This window comes from Schistocerca americana, chromosome 2, assembly GCF_021461395.2.
Source record: "Schistocerca americana isolate TAMUIC-IGC-003095 chromosome 2, iqSchAmer2.1, whole genome shotgun sequence".
NCBI classification, from domain to species: Eukaryota; Metazoa; Arthropoda; class Insecta; order Orthoptera; family Acrididae; genus Schistocerca; species Schistocerca americana.
In genome coordinates, this window is record NC_060120.1 from 1,024,981,364 (window position 1) to 1,025,003,930 (window position 22,567).

The window sequence follows — 22,567 nt, forward strand, 5'->3', positions numbered from 1 at the left end:
AGAAGCACCGGCCTGTGCCCCTCGCAGTAGGTAGTGCCCAACAAAGGGACAAACCAGTCTGCCACCCTACTCCAGGCTGCTCAGGGGAACGCGTCACAGCTTTTAGCAGCTCACTGCAACATCCAGTCTTTACCTGCACATTACGAAGAACTTAGCCTCCTCTTCAACCAACTAAACTACCACGTAATCCTCTTATCCGAAACGTGGTTAAAACCACACATATCCTCTGCGTCTATTCATCTCCCAGGGTACACATTTCTTAGGGCAGACAGATCAAGAAAGCGAGGTGGCGGGGTCGGCGTGTGTATACGAACAGATCTCAAAGCGAAAGTCTTATGTGCGTCAAACCCTGCTGATGGAAAAGAGGCTGAATTCATGTTCATTGAAATAAATATACAAAGTTGGAAGTTCTTGACTGGCATCGTGTACAAGCCGCCAAAAATAAGCTCAATGAGTCCCTTCCAGTCGGAATTACATTCACTTCAGTGTCAATACGAACATGTCATCGTAATGGGTGACTTGAACATAGACCTCCTAAGAGACACTCCCTCCGCAGTAAACCTAAGAAGACTGTTTAGCTGCAATAGCATGAACATTCTTCCATTACAACCTACACACCATACGGCGCACAGTCATGCTCTTATAGACGTAATCGCAACGAAACAGACTGACAAAGTAAAATATGTTGGTCAAACATCGGCCCCTGGCCTCTCAGCACATGATGTAATATTCCTGACCTACTCTGTGCATCCCCCAAGGATCAAATCGCGTTACATAACTTGCAGGAACATGAAACGTATTGACCTTGACGCTCTAACAGTCGATTGCTCAGAAATCTCACGGCATCAAATAATCAGAGAACCTACAATCGATGGCAAAATTAATGAACTTGGTGATAAACTCACTGACCTCTATGACAAACATGCACCTGTACGCACAATCCGTGTAAGAAAATCTCCTGCTCCATGGCTGACAACTGAATTACGTCGAATTATGACTAATAGGGATGCAGCCCACAGGCGTTTCAAGGCAGATCCGAAACCCGAGCGTTTCGAAGAATATAGAAAGCTACGGAACAGAGTGAAACAATGCATTCGCAATGCTAAAATCAGGCACGCTCGCTCCCTTGTACGCAGCGATCTGACGCCCTCGACTCTATGGAAGAATCTCCGTAGTTTGGGGGTCGGAAAGGCAAAATCGGAAACTACTTTTCATGTGTCAGCTAACGAATTAAATGAATTCTTCTCTGCACCTCTGAATACCCGCACGGCTGATAATTACCGTCCACAAGAATCCCCAAACAGGATAACTAACAACGATACCTTCCATCTAAAACATGTAACAACAAATACAGCAAGAAAAGCAATTATGAGAATCTCTTCTGATGCAATAGGCAACGACAGTATCAATATAACCATGATTAAGAATGTTTCCGATATCTTAGTACCTGTCTTAACTGACATATTTAGTTTTTCCCTCGTGAACGGAATATACCCCACTGCATGGAAAAGAAGCATAATTCGACCCATCCCTAAGATCAAAAACCCGCAACTGCCTAGTGATTACCAACCAATTAGCATACTGCCTGCTGTTTCCGAAGCACTTGAATATATTGTTCATGACCAAATCACTGAACACTTGCATGAATTCAGCCTATATGACAAATTTCAATCCAGTTTCCGTAAAAATCACAGCACAAACACTGCTCTAATTAAAGTAACTGATGACCTGAAATATGCCATCGACAATCGAAAGGCAACAATATTGACGCTACTGGACTTCAGCAAAGCTTTTGACACTTGTTAACTTTGACATTTTGCTCAGAAAAATGCAACAGCTTAATTTCTCTGATAGTGCAATGACATGTTTTGAAAGCTACTTAAAAGACAGACAGCAATGTGTTGTCTGCGGAAATGAAAAATCTTCCTGGAAACATGTTTCCTCGGGAGTGCCACAAGGATCAGTCTTAGGACCACTTTTGTTTTCTTTATATGTCAACGATATTTCGTCGGTTCTGTCCTCCTGTAAATATCATTTCAATGCTGACGACCTCCAGCTCTACCTAAGCGTCAGACCTGAAGATATAAACACTGCAATCGCTCAGATGAATGATGATCTGTCTTCAGTAGTTACATGGGCGAAAAACCTGGGGCTTAAATTAAATGCAAAAAAGACGCAAGTAATCTTAATAGCCCATCAGAAATTAATAAATTCAGATTTCCGCGAACGGCTACCTCCTATTCTGCTAGACGGTACTCCAATACCATATCAGAAAACAGTTAAGAACTTGGGTGTAACTTTGGATGAGCATCTCAACTGGGCGGAGAATACAGTCGCAGTGTGCCGAAAGACGTCTGCTTGTCTCTATGCTCTCAAAAAGTTTCGGAACATATTTCCACAGTACTTGAAACGCCAGCTCGTGCAAGCACTCGTTCTACCGAACCTCCACTATTGTGATGTTATTCAACAAGGCATGAGTAGTGAAAACAAAAGACGGCTAGAACTAACCATGAATGCCTGTGTGCGTTACACCTGCAACATTCGCCGATATGATCATGTTAGTGCTTCATACTCCGAGCTAGGGTGGCTGCAGCCCGACAAATTGCATGACTACCGCACTCTGTGTCTACTTCACCGACTCCTCGTCGCGCAAGCACCCCAGTACCTTGCTTCAGAGATTAAAAACCTGTCATGCCATCATAATCGAAACACGGGGTTACTCTTATTTGGTATCCTAACTGTTCCCACTCACAAAACAAAAACTCTTGCAAACTCCTCCTCAGTTGCTGCTGTCCGCCTCTGGAACAAACTGCCCATCACTTTGTGCAAAATTCAATCTCCTGCTGTTTTTAAGAAGAAGTTGAAGCATTTCCTACTATCGTCCTCATAACGTTCTCCACAAAATTAATGTACAAGGCCAATCCTCTCATCTGTCAAATGGCAAAGCTAGCGTCTCCTATCTTGCTCCTGAGATGCCTTCCTCTTCATCTATCTCTATTAGCCACGCAATCTTCTTTTCCTTTATATTTCCTTAATTATGTTTCATCATGTTTCTCTATTCTTCTCCTCCCTTCACCATGAGTCTCCCTCATACTCCCTGCTGCTAGCACTCCTATCTAAAATCTGTCTCTTCAATAATGTCTAATTATAACAGTACTTACGATCTACGAACATAAACTCTATATGTATGTATTTTTCCAGGTGTGCCTTTCTAATTGTTTATTTCACTTTTTGTACTAGATGTAGTTTAACATGCCTACTAAAATAAGTAGAATGCCTGGTTAGATGTAAGAGAGGGCCTGATGGCCCTAATCTTGCCAGGTTAAATAAATAAATAAAATAAATAAATAGATAATTCCGAAGGTACTCCTTTGATCCTATGAACACATGAATGTTGGTTTGTGTGAATGTTTCAGCACAGCTCTGGAAAGCCTGGAAGAATTTCAGCCAAACTTCCCTGTTGTCTACGAATATCATAATATTAGTGCAGACGGGTAATCAGCTTACGTACTGACGGAAAAAAATCCCAACACCAAGATATAATTAATGTAGAGTAGTCAAACTTCTGGGACACATTTGTCTACGTAACACAGTTAAATTATTAACGTTGCAAAATCACAGGTTTAAGTAAGCGCGAGAAAATCCATTGTAAATGTGATATGCTGGTACGCTAATAAATGGTGTAACCGCCAGAATTTTGAATGCAAGAATGCAAACATGCATGCGTTCTGTCGTACAGGTACCGGATGTCAGTTTGTGTGATTGATTTCCACGCCTGTAGCAATTCGTCGATCAATACAGGGACTGTTAATTCTGATTGCGGGTGGCGCTGGACTTGTCGTCCCATGACGTTTCTTTATTTTATTTTATTTTTTTATACATCAGTCTTCTGACTGGTTTGATGCAGTCCTCCACGAATTCCTTTCCTGTGCCAACCTCTTTATCTCAGAGTAGCAGTTGCAACCTAAATCCTCAAATATTTGCTGATGCATTCCAGGCTCTATCTTCGTCTTCAGTTTTTGCCCTCTACAGCTCCCTCTAGTACCATGGAAGTCATTCGCTCATGTCTTAACATATGTCCTATCATCATGTTCCTTCTCCTTATCAGTGTTTTCCACTTATTCCTTTCCGATTCTGCACAGATCCTCCTCATTCCTTACCCTAGTAGCCCACCTAATTTTCAATATTCGTCTGTAGCACCACATCCCAAATGCTTCGATTCTCTTCTGTTCCGGTTTTCCCACAGTCCTTGTTTCACTACCATACAATGCTGTGCTCCAGACGTACATTCTCAGAAATTACTTCCTCAAATTATAGCCTTTATTTGATACTAACAGATTTCTCTTGGACAGTAATGCCCTTTTTGTCAGTGCTGGTCTGCTTTTGATGTCCTCCTTGCTCCATCCGTCATTGGTTATTTTACTGTCCAGGTAGCAGAATTCCTTAATTTCATCTACTTTGTGATCATCAGTCCTCATGTTATATTTCTCGCTGTTCTGATTTCTCCTACTTCTCGTTTCTTTCGTCTTTCTTTGATTTACTCTCAGTCCATACTCTGCACTCATTAGACCATTCCTTTCACAAGATCATATAACTCTTCTTCACTTTCACTCACGATGGCAATGACATCAACGTATCGTATCTTTAACATCCTTTCACCTTGAATTTTAATCGCACACCTGAATCTTCCTTTTATTTCCATCATTGCTTCTTCGATGTACAGTCTGAACAGTTGGAGCGAAAGACTACATACCTGTCTTACACCCTTTGTAATCCGAGCACTTCATTCTTGCTCGTTGACTTGTAATATTCCCTCTTGGCTCTTCTATCCATAGTATATTAACCATCCCTCCCTACACTTTACATCTACACCACTGGCCATTAAAATTGCTACAGCACGAAGATGGCGTGCTACAGACGCGAAATTTAACCGACAGGAAGAAGATGCTGTGATATGCAAATGATTAGCTTTTCGTAGCATTCACACAAGGTTGGCGCCGGTGGCGACACCTACAACGTGCTGACATTAGGAAAGTTTCCAAGCGATTTCTCATACACAAACAGCAGTTGAAAGGCGTTGCCTGGTGAAACTTTGTTGTGATGCCGCGTGTAAGTAGGAAATATGCGTACCATCACGTTTCCGACTTTTATAAACGTCAGATTGTAGCCTATCGCGATTGCGGTTTATCGTGTCGGGAAATTCCTGCTCGCGTAGGTCGAGATCCAATGACTGTTAGCAGAATATGGAATCGGTGGGTTCAGGAGGGTAATACGGAACGCCGTGCTGGATCCCAACGGTCTCGTATCACTAGCAGTCGAGATGATAGGTATATCTGCATGGCTGTAACGGATCGTGCAGCCACGTCTCGATCCCTGAGTCAACAGATGGGGACGTTTGCAAGACAACAATCATCTGCACGAACAGTTCGACGACGTTTGCAGCAGCATGGACTAGCAGCTCGGTGACAATGGCTGCGGTTACTCTTGACGCTGCATCACAGACAGGAGTGCCCTCGATGGTGTACTCAACGACGAACCTGGTTGCACGAATGACAAAACGTCATTTTTTCGGATGAATCCAGGTTCTGTTTACAGCATCATGATGGTCGCATCCGAGTGTGGCGACCTGGCGGTGAACGCACATTGGAAGCGTGTATTCGTCATCGCCATACTGGCATATCACCCGGCGTGATGGTATGGGGTGCCATTGGTTACACGTCTCGGTCACCTCTTGTTCGCATTGGCGGTACTTTGAACCGTGGACGTTACATTTCAGATGTGTTACGAGCCGTGGCTCTACCTTTCATTCGATCCCTGCGAAACCCTACACTTCAACAGGATTATGCACGACCGCATGTTGCAGGTGCTGTACGGGCCTTTCTGGATACAGAAAATCTTCGGCTGCTGCCCTGGCCAGCACATTCTCCAGATCTCTCACCAATTGAAAACGTCTGGTAAATGGTGGCCGTGCAACTGGCTCGTCACAATACGCCAGTAACTACTCTTGATGAACTGTGGTATCGTGTTGAAGCTGCATGGGCAGCTGTACCTGTACACGCCATCCAAGCTCTGTTTGACTCAACGCCTAGGCGTATCAAGACTGTTATTACGGCCAGAGATGGTTGTTCTGGGTACTGATTTCTCAGGATCTATGCACCCAAATTACTTGAAAATGTAATCAGTTCTAGTATCATATATTTGTCCAATGAATACCCGTTTATCATCTGCATTTCTTCTTGGTGCAACAATTTTAATGGCCAGCAGTGTATTTGTCTCAGAATTTCGAACATCTTGCCGAATTTTTCATTGTCGAACGCTTTTTCCAGCTTGGCAAATCCTATGGACATGTCTTGATTTTTCTTTATTCTTGCTTCCATTAACAACCGCCACATGTGCTCAATTGTCCCATGCTGGCCGCTGTGGTCGAGCGGTTCTAGGCGCTTCAGTCTCGAATCGCGCGACCGCTACGGTCGCAGGTTTGAATCCTGCCTCGGGCACGGATGTGTGTGATGTTCTTAGGTTAGTTACGTTTAATTAGTACCAAGTTCTAGGGGGCTGATGACCTCAGATGTGAAGTCCCATAGTGCTCAGAACCATTTGAACCATTTGATTGTCCCATACACTCCCGATCAGAGACAGAAGTGACTATAGAGCAGGCAAAGGAACATGTCGACAGTCTGTAGAGCGTGTTGGGTTACAACATACAACAGTGGTGAATGGGGAAGCAGTATCCTGGTGGAAAGCACCCCCCCCCCCCTCCCCCCGCGCGGAATGCTGTACATGAATGGCAGCACAATAGGTCGAATCAACAGACTGACGTACATATTTGCAGTCAGGATGCGTGGGATAACCTGCTATCATAGTAAATCGCATCTTGTCTAGGTCACAGACAGGATGGCTGTAGGTGCTCAAGTGGCCTCCTTCTAACCAACTCACGGTCATCACTGGCACCGAAGCAGAACCAGCTGTCATCATAAAACGCAACAGGCCTTCACCCTGACAGCCAACGAGCTCTCGCCTGACACCACTGAAGCCGCAGATGGTGGTTGTTTGGGATCAGTGGAACACACACCGCGGCACGCCTGTCTCGGAGCTGTCCTTGAAGTAACCGATTTGTAACAGTTTGGTGTGTCACTGTGGTGGCTACTGCTACTGGAATCTCTGCCACAGGCGCAGTACGATTCGCCACAGGCATACACGAACACGATGGTCTTCCTTCTCGGTAATCCCATGTGACACTCCAATGCCCAGTCTCCCGTATCTTCCCGTGGCCACCACTGCCAGCAGTCGTGTACAGTGGGTCGTTTCTTACCAAGTCTTCCTGCAGACATCGCGGAAGGAACATCCAGCTTCTCGTAGCGTTATTAAAAGACAGTCAGCTGTTGATAATGGCATCTTCGTCATCTTAGAGGCATTCTTCACTAAAATCAACTCCTTACGTCCAATCTCAATGGTAACTGACGCTCATGACTGTTAAAACAAGTATTTAGATCAAACTTGAATTGTACCCTCATAGTGACGCTAATAGCGCCGCTCTTATTATTACTGCATTAAAATTTGGATCAACGTCGTCTTTCAGATGTAGAAACACGCCAACCAACTTTCATTTATCTCGTGTGTCTCCTTCTTGGTGTTGGGATTTTCGTCAGTGTAAATTCTCTGTATTTGTGGAAGTCTTAACGAAACATTAATTTTTTTTAAACACATTTTGTTTAACACAGAAAAGAAGTCTTTTGAGAATGACAGTACACATTATCTTTATTTCAGTCTATACAGCATTATTTTGACGCGTATTTAACACTTAACTGCTTCACATAAGGTAATTCATATGCACATACATTTATACACACACGTACGTATAGCTAAGTTCATCTTGTTACAGAATGAAATACGAGTGTCACACTGTTTCAGGTTGATAGCTCTCTACTGTTTCCATTTTGTTATTTTATGCAGTTAATATCTTTATGTCTGCTAGGAGTGTATAATGATGTTAGTTCTATGAATTTGTTGAGAGTTCAAAAGTAGTATGTACATTAGTTTCAGTGTCAAAACTTACTACTATCCTTTTATGGATTGATTCATTTCTCAAATTCTCAATACTGCTGTATTACAATTACGAATGATCTGTCACACCTCCGGTAATTTACAAAATATACAGTCCACCTTGATTAAGAGAGGTACGTCGTAACGTACTAAAGTCTCACTCTTCTACATATTCTCTGAATTACACATCACAGGGAATCTTCTTTTATTTCCTTACTCAGCCAAACAAAAATAGTGTAATGAACAAGCAAATGCATGTTGCTTCTAGAGGCTTATAAATTTCTGGATATGCTTATCTTCTCGAAACCAGAAAAAGTTATGACATCTAGAGCTAAAACGCCGATCCAGTAGGCCGTAATATGATGTCGTAAACCTGCAACACAATAAAATTTGCTATACAAGACAAAGGCAAGGTAAACACTGTATTTTGGTAGTAAAAGAAGAGTCAAGTGACTCGCATGTAGAACCATAATTTCTTGCACATCGAGGCGGCATCCAAACAGTAAGAGTCCAGGTTTAGAAGTTAAGTAAGGTATAGAAAGAATTCTGGCCAAAGTCTTTTTTTATTTTTTTATTTGATGGCTTAAGAAATGGATGGTTTCAGTGCCAAGACGAGAACCTCTTGTTTTCTCCTCATAATACTGGTTTATGCCCATTAAACCGTTCCCGCTGTGACATTAGTAAGTACAGTTCACTAAGACATCACGAGCGTAGCGACACAGCAACCGTTTTCAAGGGCGCCAGCATAGTCCATCTAGAATGGTGTGTACAGTGTCAAAATAGTCCGCAAGTTGGAATGTACACTAGGGAATCGGCAAGGCAAGGTTACGAATAGTCAAATGTTAATGAAGGATGGCAAAAGCTAAAGGCGAAAAACAAAGAGATACTCTCTCAGAAAATTTGCTTTGCCGAACGGGACGAAAAACCTAGATCACCCTGTCTTGTGCGATGTTGTGATCGACCTAATGTTGGAAAAGCTTGAGGACTGCAGGATGGGAATTGGTCTCCTCTGCATACAGAGCCAACATCCTGGCAGTAGCTAAGGGACATTCCAGAATTCAGTTGGAAGAAAAGTTTAATGCATCATGATGTAGCAATGGTGAAAATGTTATAAATTGAGGATAGCTAGAAGCAAAGGTGTAGACATCCAGAAATCCTTTTACTGCAATTCATGCAGTTGCAGTTGGAAATAATGTGATGGAATGACAACTAAGGATGCATCTGGATGAAGAGAAAAGTAAACAACTCTCATATAGTCTATGATAAGGCCTCTAAGCAGATCACTAAAAATACCCCACTGTCGCAGAAACGAGTCTGCTAAAAGTCTTGCATAATGTCTAGACTTTTGGAATCGTCCTAAAGAAAAGCTCAGTGTCATTATAAAGACGCGTAAGGTCGACAAGACAACGCCGGTGGATAGACTCTTAGTGATATCTCTACCTAGTTGCCTTGGTGATCAAGAGCAGATCTGCGGTCTAGTGAAACGAAAAAATAAATGAAACAAGTACTCAAGCAATCACCAACAGAAAAGAGTCTAAACATTGCTTAACATATAACGACACCATATCTGGGACACGACTACAACAGGAAGCAGTGTGTACAGTATTCTAGAAGACGGCAAGGAATGTGCGACAATGAGTCACCAAACTTCTTAGACGGGGATGATCCACATACTGACGGACCACAGACTCAATTTTACCTTTCAGTTTCATTAAAATTAGAAGCACGACACATTACCTAAACATTTAGTTATACAATGTTTCGATCAAAGCGACTGTATGCTTAAGGAGTCATGAGAAATACCAAACGTATGTCACGAAGATTATCACATGCATATTCTAGGGAATCGGTAACAAAATCTGAATCTTCAGACGAAAAGTGAAAATGAAGATCTGTCATGATCGACAGCACAACCTCAATGAAGTCCCAGCATCAACACAGTACGTGCAAGAAAATATACAGGGTGTTAGGGAATACGTGCAGATATTGTGCTCTTTGAGACCTTAATATGTACCCATTTCAGAGTGTTGTTTTACCTCTGCGTCTAACAGTCTTCTCACAAACACGTCAGATAATTTACTACTTGATGTTTTCTGCCAGGTCGTCAGTGCACAACTAACAAGGGAACTGTCCAATCCGACATGGCGAAATCTGCCCTGAAATGTTTTATACAAGAAGAATACAACAAAAGAAATATACGACACGGCGGGCACATATGCTTGGTTGTTGGCACATCGGTAAACAGATAACTTGGCACAGCGCAAAAGTAATTTGTAAAGCGAATTTCAGTTTCTGTGGATAGTTTCTTCCATAGTCGTTCACAGTTATTATTTGCTCGAATTTGCAACTGATTTAATATTCATAATAAATGGCATTTGCATTTGCGGTACTGCTAAGTGTTAATGATGGAGATAAAACTGAATTAATTTCCTTTGTCATTTCTTAGTATATGTTACTAAAAGTATCTGCCTTTGTATAGGTTCCAGAGATTAACAGTGATGTGGAATCCAGTTAATGTTTTCAACCTTGCAAAGATGAAATATGAAGACCGTGGTGTGCAATCGAAATCACCTATTTCGGAAATCACTGACAAGAAGAAGGGACAGGATTGTTGGTTGGTTGATGTGAGGGAGAGGTGGAGGGGGGGGGGGGGGACCAAACTTTGAGGTCATTAGTTCCATCGGAATATGAAAGGATTGAGAGGGAAATCGGGTGTGCTCTTCCAAAGGAACCATTCAGGCATTTGCCTGAAGCGATCTAGGGAAATCACGGAAAACCTAAATCGGGATGGTCGGACACAGGTTTGAACTACTGTCCTAACACATGTGAGTCCAGTGTGCTAACAACTGCGCCACCTTGCTCGGTACCTAATTCTTCTGAATACCTACAGATGTATCGTTTAACAGTTAATTTCTTGGACAATCATTCCAATGATGACGACAGTTCGTTGGAAATTGTGGCAATATTAGAAGAAACAGCAAATAACAGGGATGATTCCGTGAATTGTGGTTCTAACGATGAGTGTTGTGATAATTAATGTTCAGAACAAAAACAGAGTACATTCCAAGCCCAAAGAAAACATGTAGAGTAATATCTTTCAGTGAGAAAGAAGAGGCTATCAATCTTTTAATTAAATGAAGTAGGGAGAGAGGCTTTAAGCTGTGTGCAAATCCGGTTTCGTTTTGTAAACTATGAGCATGAATTCTATAAATGGAAGAAACAATATAATTAAAAGGATAGTTGCTACTCACCATACAGCGGAGATGCTTAGTCGCAGATAGGCAGAACAAAAAGACAGTCACAAATGAGCTTTCAGCCAACAAGGCCTTTGGCGGTTTGTAAGGCGATAAGAGAAAAAAATACGGACATTGAGTATAGTAAAGCATTGGAAACATTGTAACAAAGGAAAACAACATTGGATTAAGGATGGAAGAAAAGACGTCAAGCAAAATCAAACAATGGAAAATCTAGGATATATATTGCAACAATAGTTGCTATTCAGTATATGGCGGAGATGCTGTGTCAGAGATAGGCATAACAAAAAGACCGTCAGAAAATGAGCTTTCAGCCAACAAGGCCTTTTGTCGTTTGTAAGACGACAAGAGAAAGACCTTGTTGGCCGAAAGCTCACTTTGTGACGGTCTTTTTGTTATGCCTGTCTGCGACTCAGCACCTCCGCTATATGGTGAGTAGCAACTACCCTTTCCATAATATTGTTACATTCCATACTGGATTTTCCATTGTTTGATGAATGGAAAAAATATTTACATGAAGTAAGAAATATGTGCCAAAATGAAACTCGAAAAAATATGAAAGAAAAATTATTCGGAAGATTTACAGCCACACCTGTGAGTCAATGCATCATTACCGATGGAGATATTGGCACTGAGTGCTCTAAATGGAAATTGAGATGAACATTACTGATTTCCAAGATTCTTCGAATTCTTCAGAAACATCAAAGCAAATTATGTTCAAAATTTGAAAAAAACTGACTATTTGTTTTCAGAAGTTTGTAATCGATGCAACAAATCTGGAAATATGGGAGGGAAAGATGTTCGCTGCTACATCCGAGACGTCCTCTTGGCAGTTGCAGAAAATAATGTATTGCTTTTGTTGGACTCTTGGCCCAGATATAGCGACATCTCTGTCATTAGGAGGACGAGGACATATGTATAATTCTGATTCCAACCGGAGCTGATATTGTGATTCAGCCTCACGATAAAAAAATTCAACAATGTAAAGCATTTTTCCAAAATCATTGGATAGTATAATTTCCAGTTACTCTTTGTCATTTCAGATTTATCTGCGGAATAGTATTGCTAAACTTCGATCATATCATTTCTGCATTGTCAACTTGGATCACAACATTTAACGAAGTTGATAAAGTATGCCTGGTATGCAGCACAATATGAGGGGCAACAGTCACGAACATTTCTTCTTCCATTCCGGATCCGTCTAAGTAAAACTAGAAATTACTATGAAGCGCCCGAATGCATTAATTTTTCTTTTATCAGATGTTCCTGGTTTAAGGAAACTGTTTGTTTTCGTCACCTAATGGACACTTCCCATTTTTGTGACGGCTTCAGGGAATAAACAAGTAACTGTTCCATTGGCAGCAAAATATAAATTATTCAAAAATTATCATAAGAACTGTTTTACAAGATTTGTTATAAAATGTTTAACGTCAACAAATGAAAGTCCCGACTGATGCAAGTTTCTGTATTGTAACATCATACTCTGCCATCATTTTCTTTCTTCTGCTAGTCATTCGTATAACAGCACATCCCTTCAGAAGTTTAGCTGCCGATATGAACTGCACGTTATTGAAAAATTTTTGATCTGAGACATATTTGGTCTCTGAAGTGTCCGCTTATTCGCCGATTCGCGCGTTGGGCAGGAAGGACTGTACAAACCGCATTTATAAGCGGTTCTTCGGGGGCAAAAATGAGTAGCTTTGCCATTTTTAGCCTTAGAACCTAAAATTCCAGGGTGGGTTTCGACATGTCGGATTGGACCATTCCTTTGTAAGTGGACCTGTCAGCAAAGACTAACCGTTTTGCGTGGCGCGTCACGCCTCAACATCTGACCTGCTGCCCAGAGACAAATAAGCATTAGTGACATGCTCTTGCCACATGTACTTGGAGGTAGTAACCAGTATAAAACATTCTATTCGTAACAGCTACAATTATTAGTCTGCAAATGAAGTAAGTACAGATGTATTGTTGTCCGGTGTACTGTCCTCAGTCACCCTAACAAGCTGTACATTGACTCACACATTGCCTCACGGACGTCGGCACAGCACTCGAATGGCATCTCTAATGATAGGAGGCATCCTGAGCCATCAATGAGTCGCCAGTTTGATAATGAAGGCAAGTGTGAGGGGAGAAAGGGAGGAAGATTATAGCTCAACGTCCCGCAGACAGTGCGGTCATTAGAGATGAAAGACAAGCTCAGATTACGTAAGGATGGGGAAGTAAATCTGTAGTGCCCTTTCAAAGGAACGATTTCGGTAATTTGCTGGAGTTATTTAGAGAAATCGCGGGAAACCTAAATTAGGATGACAGGACAGGGTTTTTAACCGAAGCGCTCTCAATGCAAGTCCACTGTATGAGGGGTCCACTTGTACACTGAGCCCGATTTGGTAATATATTTGATAAAAAATGACATGAAATGGTTATCATATGTAGAAGAGATTGTATCTTTGACACCACTGAACCAAAGATGTTGCCTGAGTGGCAGAATCGATTGCAAGCAGGGGCGCGCGAAGCGCAGAGTTAGTTGTCGTTGCGCCCTGTTAAAGGTAGGATGTAAGACTTAAAGCTAGTGGCTAGCTGTGAGAATTTAGCTGTTGGCCTATGGCCGCAGCATAATACAGATTTGCAAGGTAATGAAATTTTGGATATTTAGTTTTAAGCGTGCAGCAACGCAATGTGGATCTTGCTAATTTTACAATACTGACCCTTGGATGTAGGGACCAAGTACTTGTCATCAGATTTGATATATAGGTTGAGTAGGTATACACGATTTGTAATATTCTGAGTGTTTTGTAATCCTGATACAGAGAAATTAAACTTTGGAATCTATTTCGTCAAACGATGTCGGACCTTTTGTCATGTAACAATCCAAGTATTTTTAATTACGCCAGTAAGTGAGAACTGTAGACCAGCTGAGAAGTTCACTGAGTTTGAAGGTAATGTAAAATGTTTCATATTAGATTTTATGAAGGAGAAACTTTATTTTGAACACAATTTTCAAACAGAAGCATTCGGTCTTAGCATACCCCGTTATCAGTACCTCACCCTCTTCCATGTCGTGCTTGTTTAAATCCAATGAATATTTTTAAAAGAAATGATTTTTGAATCAGAGTCAGAAAAATATTGATGAGAAATTACAATGAAATGAATACCCCTAGCTGCATACAGGCGTTGATGTAAGTCAACAGGGACAGTTGAAAATGTGTTCCCCGACTAGGACTCGAACCCGGGATCTCCTCCTTACATGGCAGATGCGCTATCCATCTTAGCCACCGAGGACTCAGAGGATATTGCACCTGCAGGGACTTATCTCTAGCACGCCTCCCGTGAGACCCACATTCTCAACTTATTGTCCCGCACTATATTCATAGTGCCCCTGCCCATTATACTCTATATGCGCGGCTTTTTGCCGATTCCCGTAAGAGTTCGGGCATCGTTTGTGCATCCGCACACAAGAAGATGATCATGGCCGGTGAGCTTTAACTATGTTCTTTCGGACATGTCCGAAAGAACAGATACCATCTACATATATAAATATTAATGTGCCAGGATTAGAAAAGTATTACTTTTTGTAACAGTTTCATTGTGGGCAGCATTGTATAGCGCTGAGCCAGTATCCAAAACTATCACTGAACGTTTGCAAGGTTATTTGTTTATCAACTAATCTACTGACATTATTTGTATGAAGCTATTTTACGGCCGGCATTGCACTTCGCTGAGCCAAGATTGAATATTTTCTATGCCTACTGTGGAGATGACAGAATACCAAGATTACATCCGTTGCGATTCAAGAACTAAGGAAACTGTATTTCATAGTTTATTTGCATAATGGATTTGATCAGTTTGTTGCACAGGGCCATTGAGCTCGGTGCTCACGAGACTGAGTAAATTTTAGAGGGATTGATTTCATTATAGACATTACATGCTGGTTTTCCGGATTAAATTGTTTAATTTTTCTTTGGATTACAGTAAAACTGATTAAGCACACCATATGCTCAACAACACAATACACAGTAAATTTCTGTAAGACAACTTACTTACTTACTTACTTACTCACTGGTCATACCGGACTCGAGAGTCCATTACCGCAGCAACTTATTTTCGCCATCTGTCCCTGTCTTGGGCTGTACCTCAAATCAGCCTTCACATTGTCCTCCCATCTACGCCTCGGTCTCCCCACAGGACGTTTTCCTTCTAGGTGCCCTACCAGTACTCTGCGCGCTGCCCTGCCCTCATCCATTCGAGCTACGTGACCCGCCCATCGCAGCCTACGTAATTTAATAATACTGATTATGTCAGGGCTTGAATAGAGTTCGTGAACCTCTTCGTTATGCAATTTTCGCCACTCTCCGCTAATGTCATCCCTTTTTGCTCCGAAAATTTTCCTCAAAATTTTGTTTTCAAATACACGAAACGGCTTTTCATTCTGCACAGTGAGGGACGAAGTCTCACACCCATACAGCATAAATGGTAGAATAATAGTTTTGTATATTCTAATCTTTAAATTCCTAGACAATATCCGTGATGAAAGTAACGTATTCAGTGAGAAGTAGCACGCATTTCCCGCCCGTAATCTCTTCTTCAGTTCGGGTTCAATCTCATTTCTCGAAGTGATGTCCAAGCCCAGATACTTAAATGTGTTCACTTTTTCAAACTGCATGTCTCCAACTCTTAACATTTCCTGATCTACTGCTGTTGGTATTCTAGTAGTAACCAGGTATTTAGTTTTGTCTTCACTTATCCTTAGACCTACATCTTCACTAGCCTTGATTAACGCATTCGCATTTGCTGTTATAGATTCTTTCCTATCGCTAATGATGTTTAGATCATCTGAATACCCTAATATCTTAATATTTCCATTTAACTCCACACCCTCTGAATTATCTGCTACCATTCGTACAATATATTCTAGGACTAAATTAAAAAGTAGCGGAGACAGGGCATCTCCCTGCTTAAGACCGTTCTTTATTACAAATTCTTCTGACTCCAATTTCCCCACGCGTACTCTGTCTTTTGTGTTTTTCAAACTCGCTTCTATAAGTCTAACATACTTCTTTGGTATTCCAAGTTCCAAAAGAATTCTGTACAATTTTGACTGCAATACTGAATCATATGCTTTTGTAAAATCTATGAAAAGATTATGAACTGGTTTATTGTACTCCCATTTCTTTTCCAAAATTTGACGCAGGGTGAATGTTTGGTCCATAGTTGATCTGTTCCTCCGAAAGCCGGCTTGGTTATCCCCCACAATTTCATCTGCATATGGTGTAAGCCTGCTTAGCAGAATATTCGGGAAAATTTTGGAACATACTGGTAATAGCGATATCCCTCTATAATTACTACAATCCATTTTGTCACCTTTCTTAAAAATTGGGATCAGAATCGACTCCTGCCACTCTTCAGGTATCATCTCTGAGTTCCATACTTTAGTTATCACTTTGTGAACTACTTCCACCAATTTCTGTCCCCCATTTTTAACTAATTCTGCAGTTATGCAATCTGATCCTGGTGCTTTATGGTTTTTCAATTTGTTGATTGCAGCTCTTACTTCCTTGAACGTTGGCTCAGGTAACTGGGGTTCTGCTGTATGTATTTCGTACGCCTGCTCATTTCCTGCTTCCTGGTGTACATTTAATAGATTCTCAAAATACGCCCTCCATTTACTTAATATAGCACTGGAGTCTCTCAGTATTCCCCCAGCATCCCCTTGAAGTGCATTTGTCCTAGCCTTGAAGCCTTTCCTATACCCATTTATGTCTAGGTAAAGTTCTCTAATGTTTTTTGTTTTACTGTTTGTTTCCATTTTTGTAATTTGATTGTTCAAATAATCCCTCTTCTTTGCCCGTAGCCTACGACCAACTTCCCTTCTCAAGTTCAAGAACTCCTCTCGTTTTCTGTCTCCCATTCTATCCCAATCTAATCGCGCTTTTCTCCTTTCCTCTACCAATTTCTTGCATTCCTCATCAAACCACGGTTTCCTCCTGTTCTTAATTGTACCTATTGTGACCTTCGCTGCCTCTTTGATATTATTCCTCACAGTGATCCACTGTTTATTTACATCTTCATCTTGATCTTCGTGTGTCCTGAGAGCATCAAACCTATTTGAAATTTCTATCATGTACCTTCTTCAAAAGTTTTCATCATTTAGCTTGTCAGTGTCGGACCCAAGTTCTGCATTGTGACACCTTGATGTTGCTGTAGATAGGGGTTGGTGAACTTTGGCAACTACAAGAAAATGATCAGAATCGCAGTCTGCTCCCCTGAAAGTCCTAACATTTTCTATACTAGTGTGCCATCTCCGATCTGCAAAGAACATGATCAATTTGGTTTCGGCTGTGTCCATTCGGAGAGACCCAAGTTGCTTTATGAATGTCCTTCCTTTTGAAATATGTGCTCTCAACAATCATGTCTTTTGAAACAGCAAAATTAACCACCTTTGTGCCATTATCATTCGAAATGTTATGCAAACTTTTGCTTCCTCCTTCCCTATCTTCTCAATAAAATCGCCTACGATTAATTTTGTATCATACGAGGAGAACTCATCCCACAGTTGATCTAGTTCTTCATAAAAGGCGTCTTTAACAACCTCTTCAGTGTCCTCAGTTGGTGCGTGTACATTAATTACTACTAGTCTATTCCACCTATCGGACAACACTATAACTGATAGTCGGTCACTAATGAACCTTATATCTCTGATTGCGTGAAGCACTTTACCCTGTACTGCGAAACCTGTTCCGAAACTGTGAGCTTCCGCACCTCCATCGAAAAATGTATAGTTACCCCTCTTTATGCTACCCTCCCCCTGCCACCGAGTTTCTTGAATATCTGCAATGTCTACATCGTATCTATCTAATTCGTCTAATAATGTCTGTAATGTTCCTGGCCTGTTCAAACTTTTAACGTTCCATGTTCCCAACCTGAAAGTTCCTTTCGGCCTGAATTTCTTCGAAGTAGGTTCCGCCTGGAGATCCGAATGGGAACTTAGTTTACCTCCGGAATATTTTACTTCAAAGGGACCCATGCCCATTAATGTTGCTGATTCTTAATGAATAGATTTGATAGTAGAAGAAGAAAGAGGGATGGTTCATCACGCCATCGCCTGCATGAATCGTATATCCAATAACAAACACAAAAAGTATAATTTAAAGAACGTTACAACTGAGCTCAACACTATAGTGTGCGAACGGAGAGAGGGTAAAGATTATAGAGGGAGATGAAGACTACACTACAGCCTCCAGGTTCAAGAGGTTAACTGAACTCTTCAATACCGCTACATAAATCAAAAAAATAATAAAATAATGTTGAAGAAAAAAAAATAGTTAGCTCCCGTTCACTTCCTGTTTGGGCACGTACGACGTCGCGTATCACAACACCGTTACATTATGGGACGAATCGCATAGCTAGAACCGGTAGGTTCAGTTGACCCGGTTCATGTGGATACAGGTAGTGCTGAAACGAAGAGGCTTGCACAGTATAGTGAAGACAGCAGCAGCAGCAACAACAGCAACGTCATGGTTGGCGACTCACCTGCACGCGCGGGTGCTGGGACAGCATGTACACCGCGGCCGCTGCCACGTCCTCTGGTAGCAAATGCGCCATCGCCAGGGCTGCTTCTTTCGAGAGTTTTGTCAGATTGTCAAAAATTTCCGTGATAACTACGCCGGGGGATATTTGCTGAAAAACAAAATCATTATCTGACAGCCATGAAAAAACATACTACATGACACGTCAAATGATTCCAAACACTGTAAATGTGTTGTGTCGGGAGCGTTATGAGGATGGCCAGGAAAATATATCTAAGACTGACGCGGAACTGACCTTTGTTAACGAACAATTGAACTGCCCCTCAGAGTAAATGCTGGAAGCCGTGATTTAAAACGCAGCAACTACTGCTGCCTTGTGTCTGCACACCCGCATATCCCTCGTGCTCTGTCCCCAGTACTTCGCTGTGTCGTTACGTTTGAGTGAGTGAGAGAAGTAAGCGCGTTTAATGACCAGTTGAATGCAGCACAAAGAGGTGCTGCATTCAACAAGTGTTCATTTCGAGTGTTATGCGAAGTACACTTCGTGGGAAACGTGCTTAAGACTGAAAGTGTTTCGACAACAACTCCATCGCCGTCTGCAGTGCAAAACTTAATGCCAAATGGCGCGAAATGGACTCTACAGCGAATAAACATGGTACGTGTGGTGTGCGTACTGTAAGACCTTCGGTACACACACCATCAGATTATTTGACTTGTCGCTCTAACGCAGTAGGCGAGTGTCAGCAATGTGTCTCGTGGTCTTATCGTGGCGTGTTTATCTTCTGCCGTTTGGTCAGACGATAGAAAAGTCACTTGCACGCTTAGAGTAGCAGATTGACGGTGACCAACTTTAAACAGAACTTGATTAATATTCACACACAAAAAAATGGCTCTGTGCACTATGGGACTTAACATCTGTGGTCATCAGTCCCCTAGAACTTAGAACTACTTAAACCTAACTAACCTAAGGACATCACACACATCCATGCACGAGGCAGGATTCGAACCTGCGACTGTAGCAGTCGCGCGGTTCCGGACTGAGCGCCTAGAACCGCTAAACCACTGCGGCCGGCTTTCACACACATTTATTAAAATAATAAAAAGGATAGACATTACATAACTTGATTCTGGATGCTATTTACAATTGACAATCTGAAGTTCCTTTGGTCTTGGTACGTTAAACTTATTCTCACATATTTCTGATACTTGACAAATTGTCTATACATTTATCTTCATGGCTATGTACAGGAATATGATAATCTTATTAGGCGCAGACTGAAACTTGACTGCAGACAAATGCAGACTAATGCAGACTAATGCAGACTGACTAACCGGAGGTCTGTACACACTTTATAATACCTCGCGCGTTCAGGTATCACTGCGCGAGTGTGATCCGCGAGGAGAAAAGGTTCTACGTTAGCAGCAATCTCATTGGCTGCGTTACATATTAATACGCGGATCGGCGGAAGCAGAATTTGGTCCGTCTCTTTGACAGCGCCATCTCGTAGTGCGGAGACGGACGAGCGCTGCGCCTGCGATGTTGTGCTTAGCGGGGCGCGCTCTAGAGGGAAAGTTGTGTACGCGCTGACTACGCGGAACTATGTACACAACAGTAAGTGTGAGAAAAGATTTCAACCACCAGAAAAGAATATTTGAGTGAAGGAAAGCCTGGAACAAAGACGGACGAGATCTCAACTCCGTGTATCTGCAGGTGGGAACTAAGAGATCGTCGTGTCGAAACATTATCAGAAAGGATCGGCATCTGTATCCTTGCAAATTTTCTGTTGTGCACGAGTTAAAGCATCCAGACCAACTTCAAAGAGTTCCTTCACCTACCTCCACCCTGACGATGTCACCCATGCCGCCTCCTTTCTCCAGCAGACCTTGTCTGAGGCCGTGGAGGCCCACGTCCCTACTATCGCCGTCCACCCCCACCGTCCTACCTTACCCCCACAGGCCGTTCTCCTCCTCCGTGAATCCCGCCGTCTCTACCGTGCCTTCCTCCGCCTCCGCACGCGGGACCCGGACACACTACGACGCCACCGGCAACTCCAGCGACACATTCGTAATTTGCTCGCGGGTAAGAAACACTGGGACTGGCGACAGACACGCACCCGTTTAACTGCTACCCTACCTATCAACTCGTCCAAGTTCAGGTCAGCCTTCCGTCGCCTTACCGGAACTAAACCCTCCCCCTACTATCCTCTTCTCCATGTTGATCACCCTTTCCCTGACACCCTTAGTAAGGCCAATCACTTTGCCTCCTACCTCTCCGATGTATTTTCCATCCCCGATGATCCCCAGTTCGATTACTCCCTCTTCCCGGATATCCGCGATCGAACTGACACCTCTGTCCCTCCCCTCGCTCCTGGTTTTCAGTACTTGGACAACATTGCGCACACGGAACTCAATGCCCCTATCACTACACAGGATCTCATTACTACACTCCGCACAAAACGCAACACCGCTCCTGGTCACGATCGTGTCACCTACCGTCACCTTCGTGAAGCTCCTGTCTCTTTCCTCTCCACCCTGGCCAGGCTCTACAATGTAGTCCTGTCCACCGGTTACTACCCCCCATATTCTCATGTTCCTTAAACCTGGCAAACCGCCGTCCACCGTCTCCTCCTACTGTCCCTTCAGCCTTACCTCGGTCTTCAGCAAGGTCCTGGAATCTATCCTCACCCGACGCATCCACCAGCATCTCCGCCAGCACCGCCTCCTTCCCATTACCCAGTGTGGCTTTCGGCCGTCCTTCTCTTCCGACGACCTTCTCCTTCACCTCACTCATCTCCTTTCCGAACAGCTTAATTCCCATCGCTCCGCAATCTTCCTCTGCCTGGACCTCGAACGTGCATATGACCGCGTATGGCATTCCGGTCTCCTCTTCAAGCTCCAAACCTTCGCCCTTCCCATTAACTACGTCCGTCTGATCGGCTCCTTTCTCTCCCGCCGTCCTTCCTATGTCACCGTCCATAACACAGATTCCTACACCTTTTTCCCCTCTGCCGGTGTGCCCCAAGGCTCCGTCGTCTCCCCCCTTCTGTACCTTTTGCACACGGGGGACATGCCGCCGCCGTCACCCCCCGTCCACCTTCTCCAGTTCACCGATGACACCGCCTTCCTTGCCCTTGCCCCCACCCTACAGCGCTCCCAACACCTTCTCCAATCCCATCTTGACCGGTTCACCGCTTGGTGCAACCAGTGGTTGCTCAAGGTCAATCCCTCCAAAACCCAGGCGATCATTGTAGGCAAAACCACCCCTTCCTTCCGCCTCCTTGATTTCTACATCACCATCTATGGCCGTCCTATCACCCTCACTCCCACCCTTAAGTACCTTGGCGTCACCCTCGACCGTCGCCTCTCCTGGACTCCCCACCTCCGGACAATCCAAGCCAAGGCATGCTCCCGACTCAGTCTCCTCAAGCTCCTCTCCGGCTGTACGTGGGGTCTGGACCCCTCCACCATCCTCCACACCTATAAATCCCTCATCCGCCCTATCCTTTGTTATGCCCATCTGGCTTGGATCTCCGCCCCCCCCCCACCTTTTATAAATCCCTCCAAATCCTTGAGCGCCATGCTCTCCGCCTCGCCTATCGCATCCGTCTCCCCTCCCCTATGCGGATCCTGTACGATCTCATCCCCTTCCCCCACCTCCTCCTTTTCCTTGAAAGGATACAGATCCTGTACACCTCCCGTAAACTCGATCCTCCTCACCCGCTCATCTCCCCGATCCTCTCTCACCCC

The 22,567-nt window shown here is 43.1% G+C and overlaps 1 protein-coding gene across 1 annotated transcript in view; it reads right to left on the reverse strand.

The window, feature by feature from the left end:
• Window positions 1-7,739: 7,739 nt before the first annotated feature.
• The window catches only part of LOC124595781 (dehydrogenase/reductase SDR family member 11-like), a 76,528-nt gene continuing 61,700 nt past the window's right edge, over window positions 7,740-22,567 (reverse strand). Inside the window, exons 5-6 of the mRNA XM_047134667.1 lie at window positions 18,825-18,971; window positions 7,740-8,416 (exon numbers count right to left, since the gene is read on the reverse strand). Of these exons, the coding sequence (XP_046990623.1) occupies window positions 8,375-8,416; window positions 18,825-18,971 (189 nt within the window). The 3' untranslated portion in view covers window positions 7,740-8,374. The remainder of the gene's footprint in view (window positions 8,417-18,824; window positions 18,972-22,567) is intronic.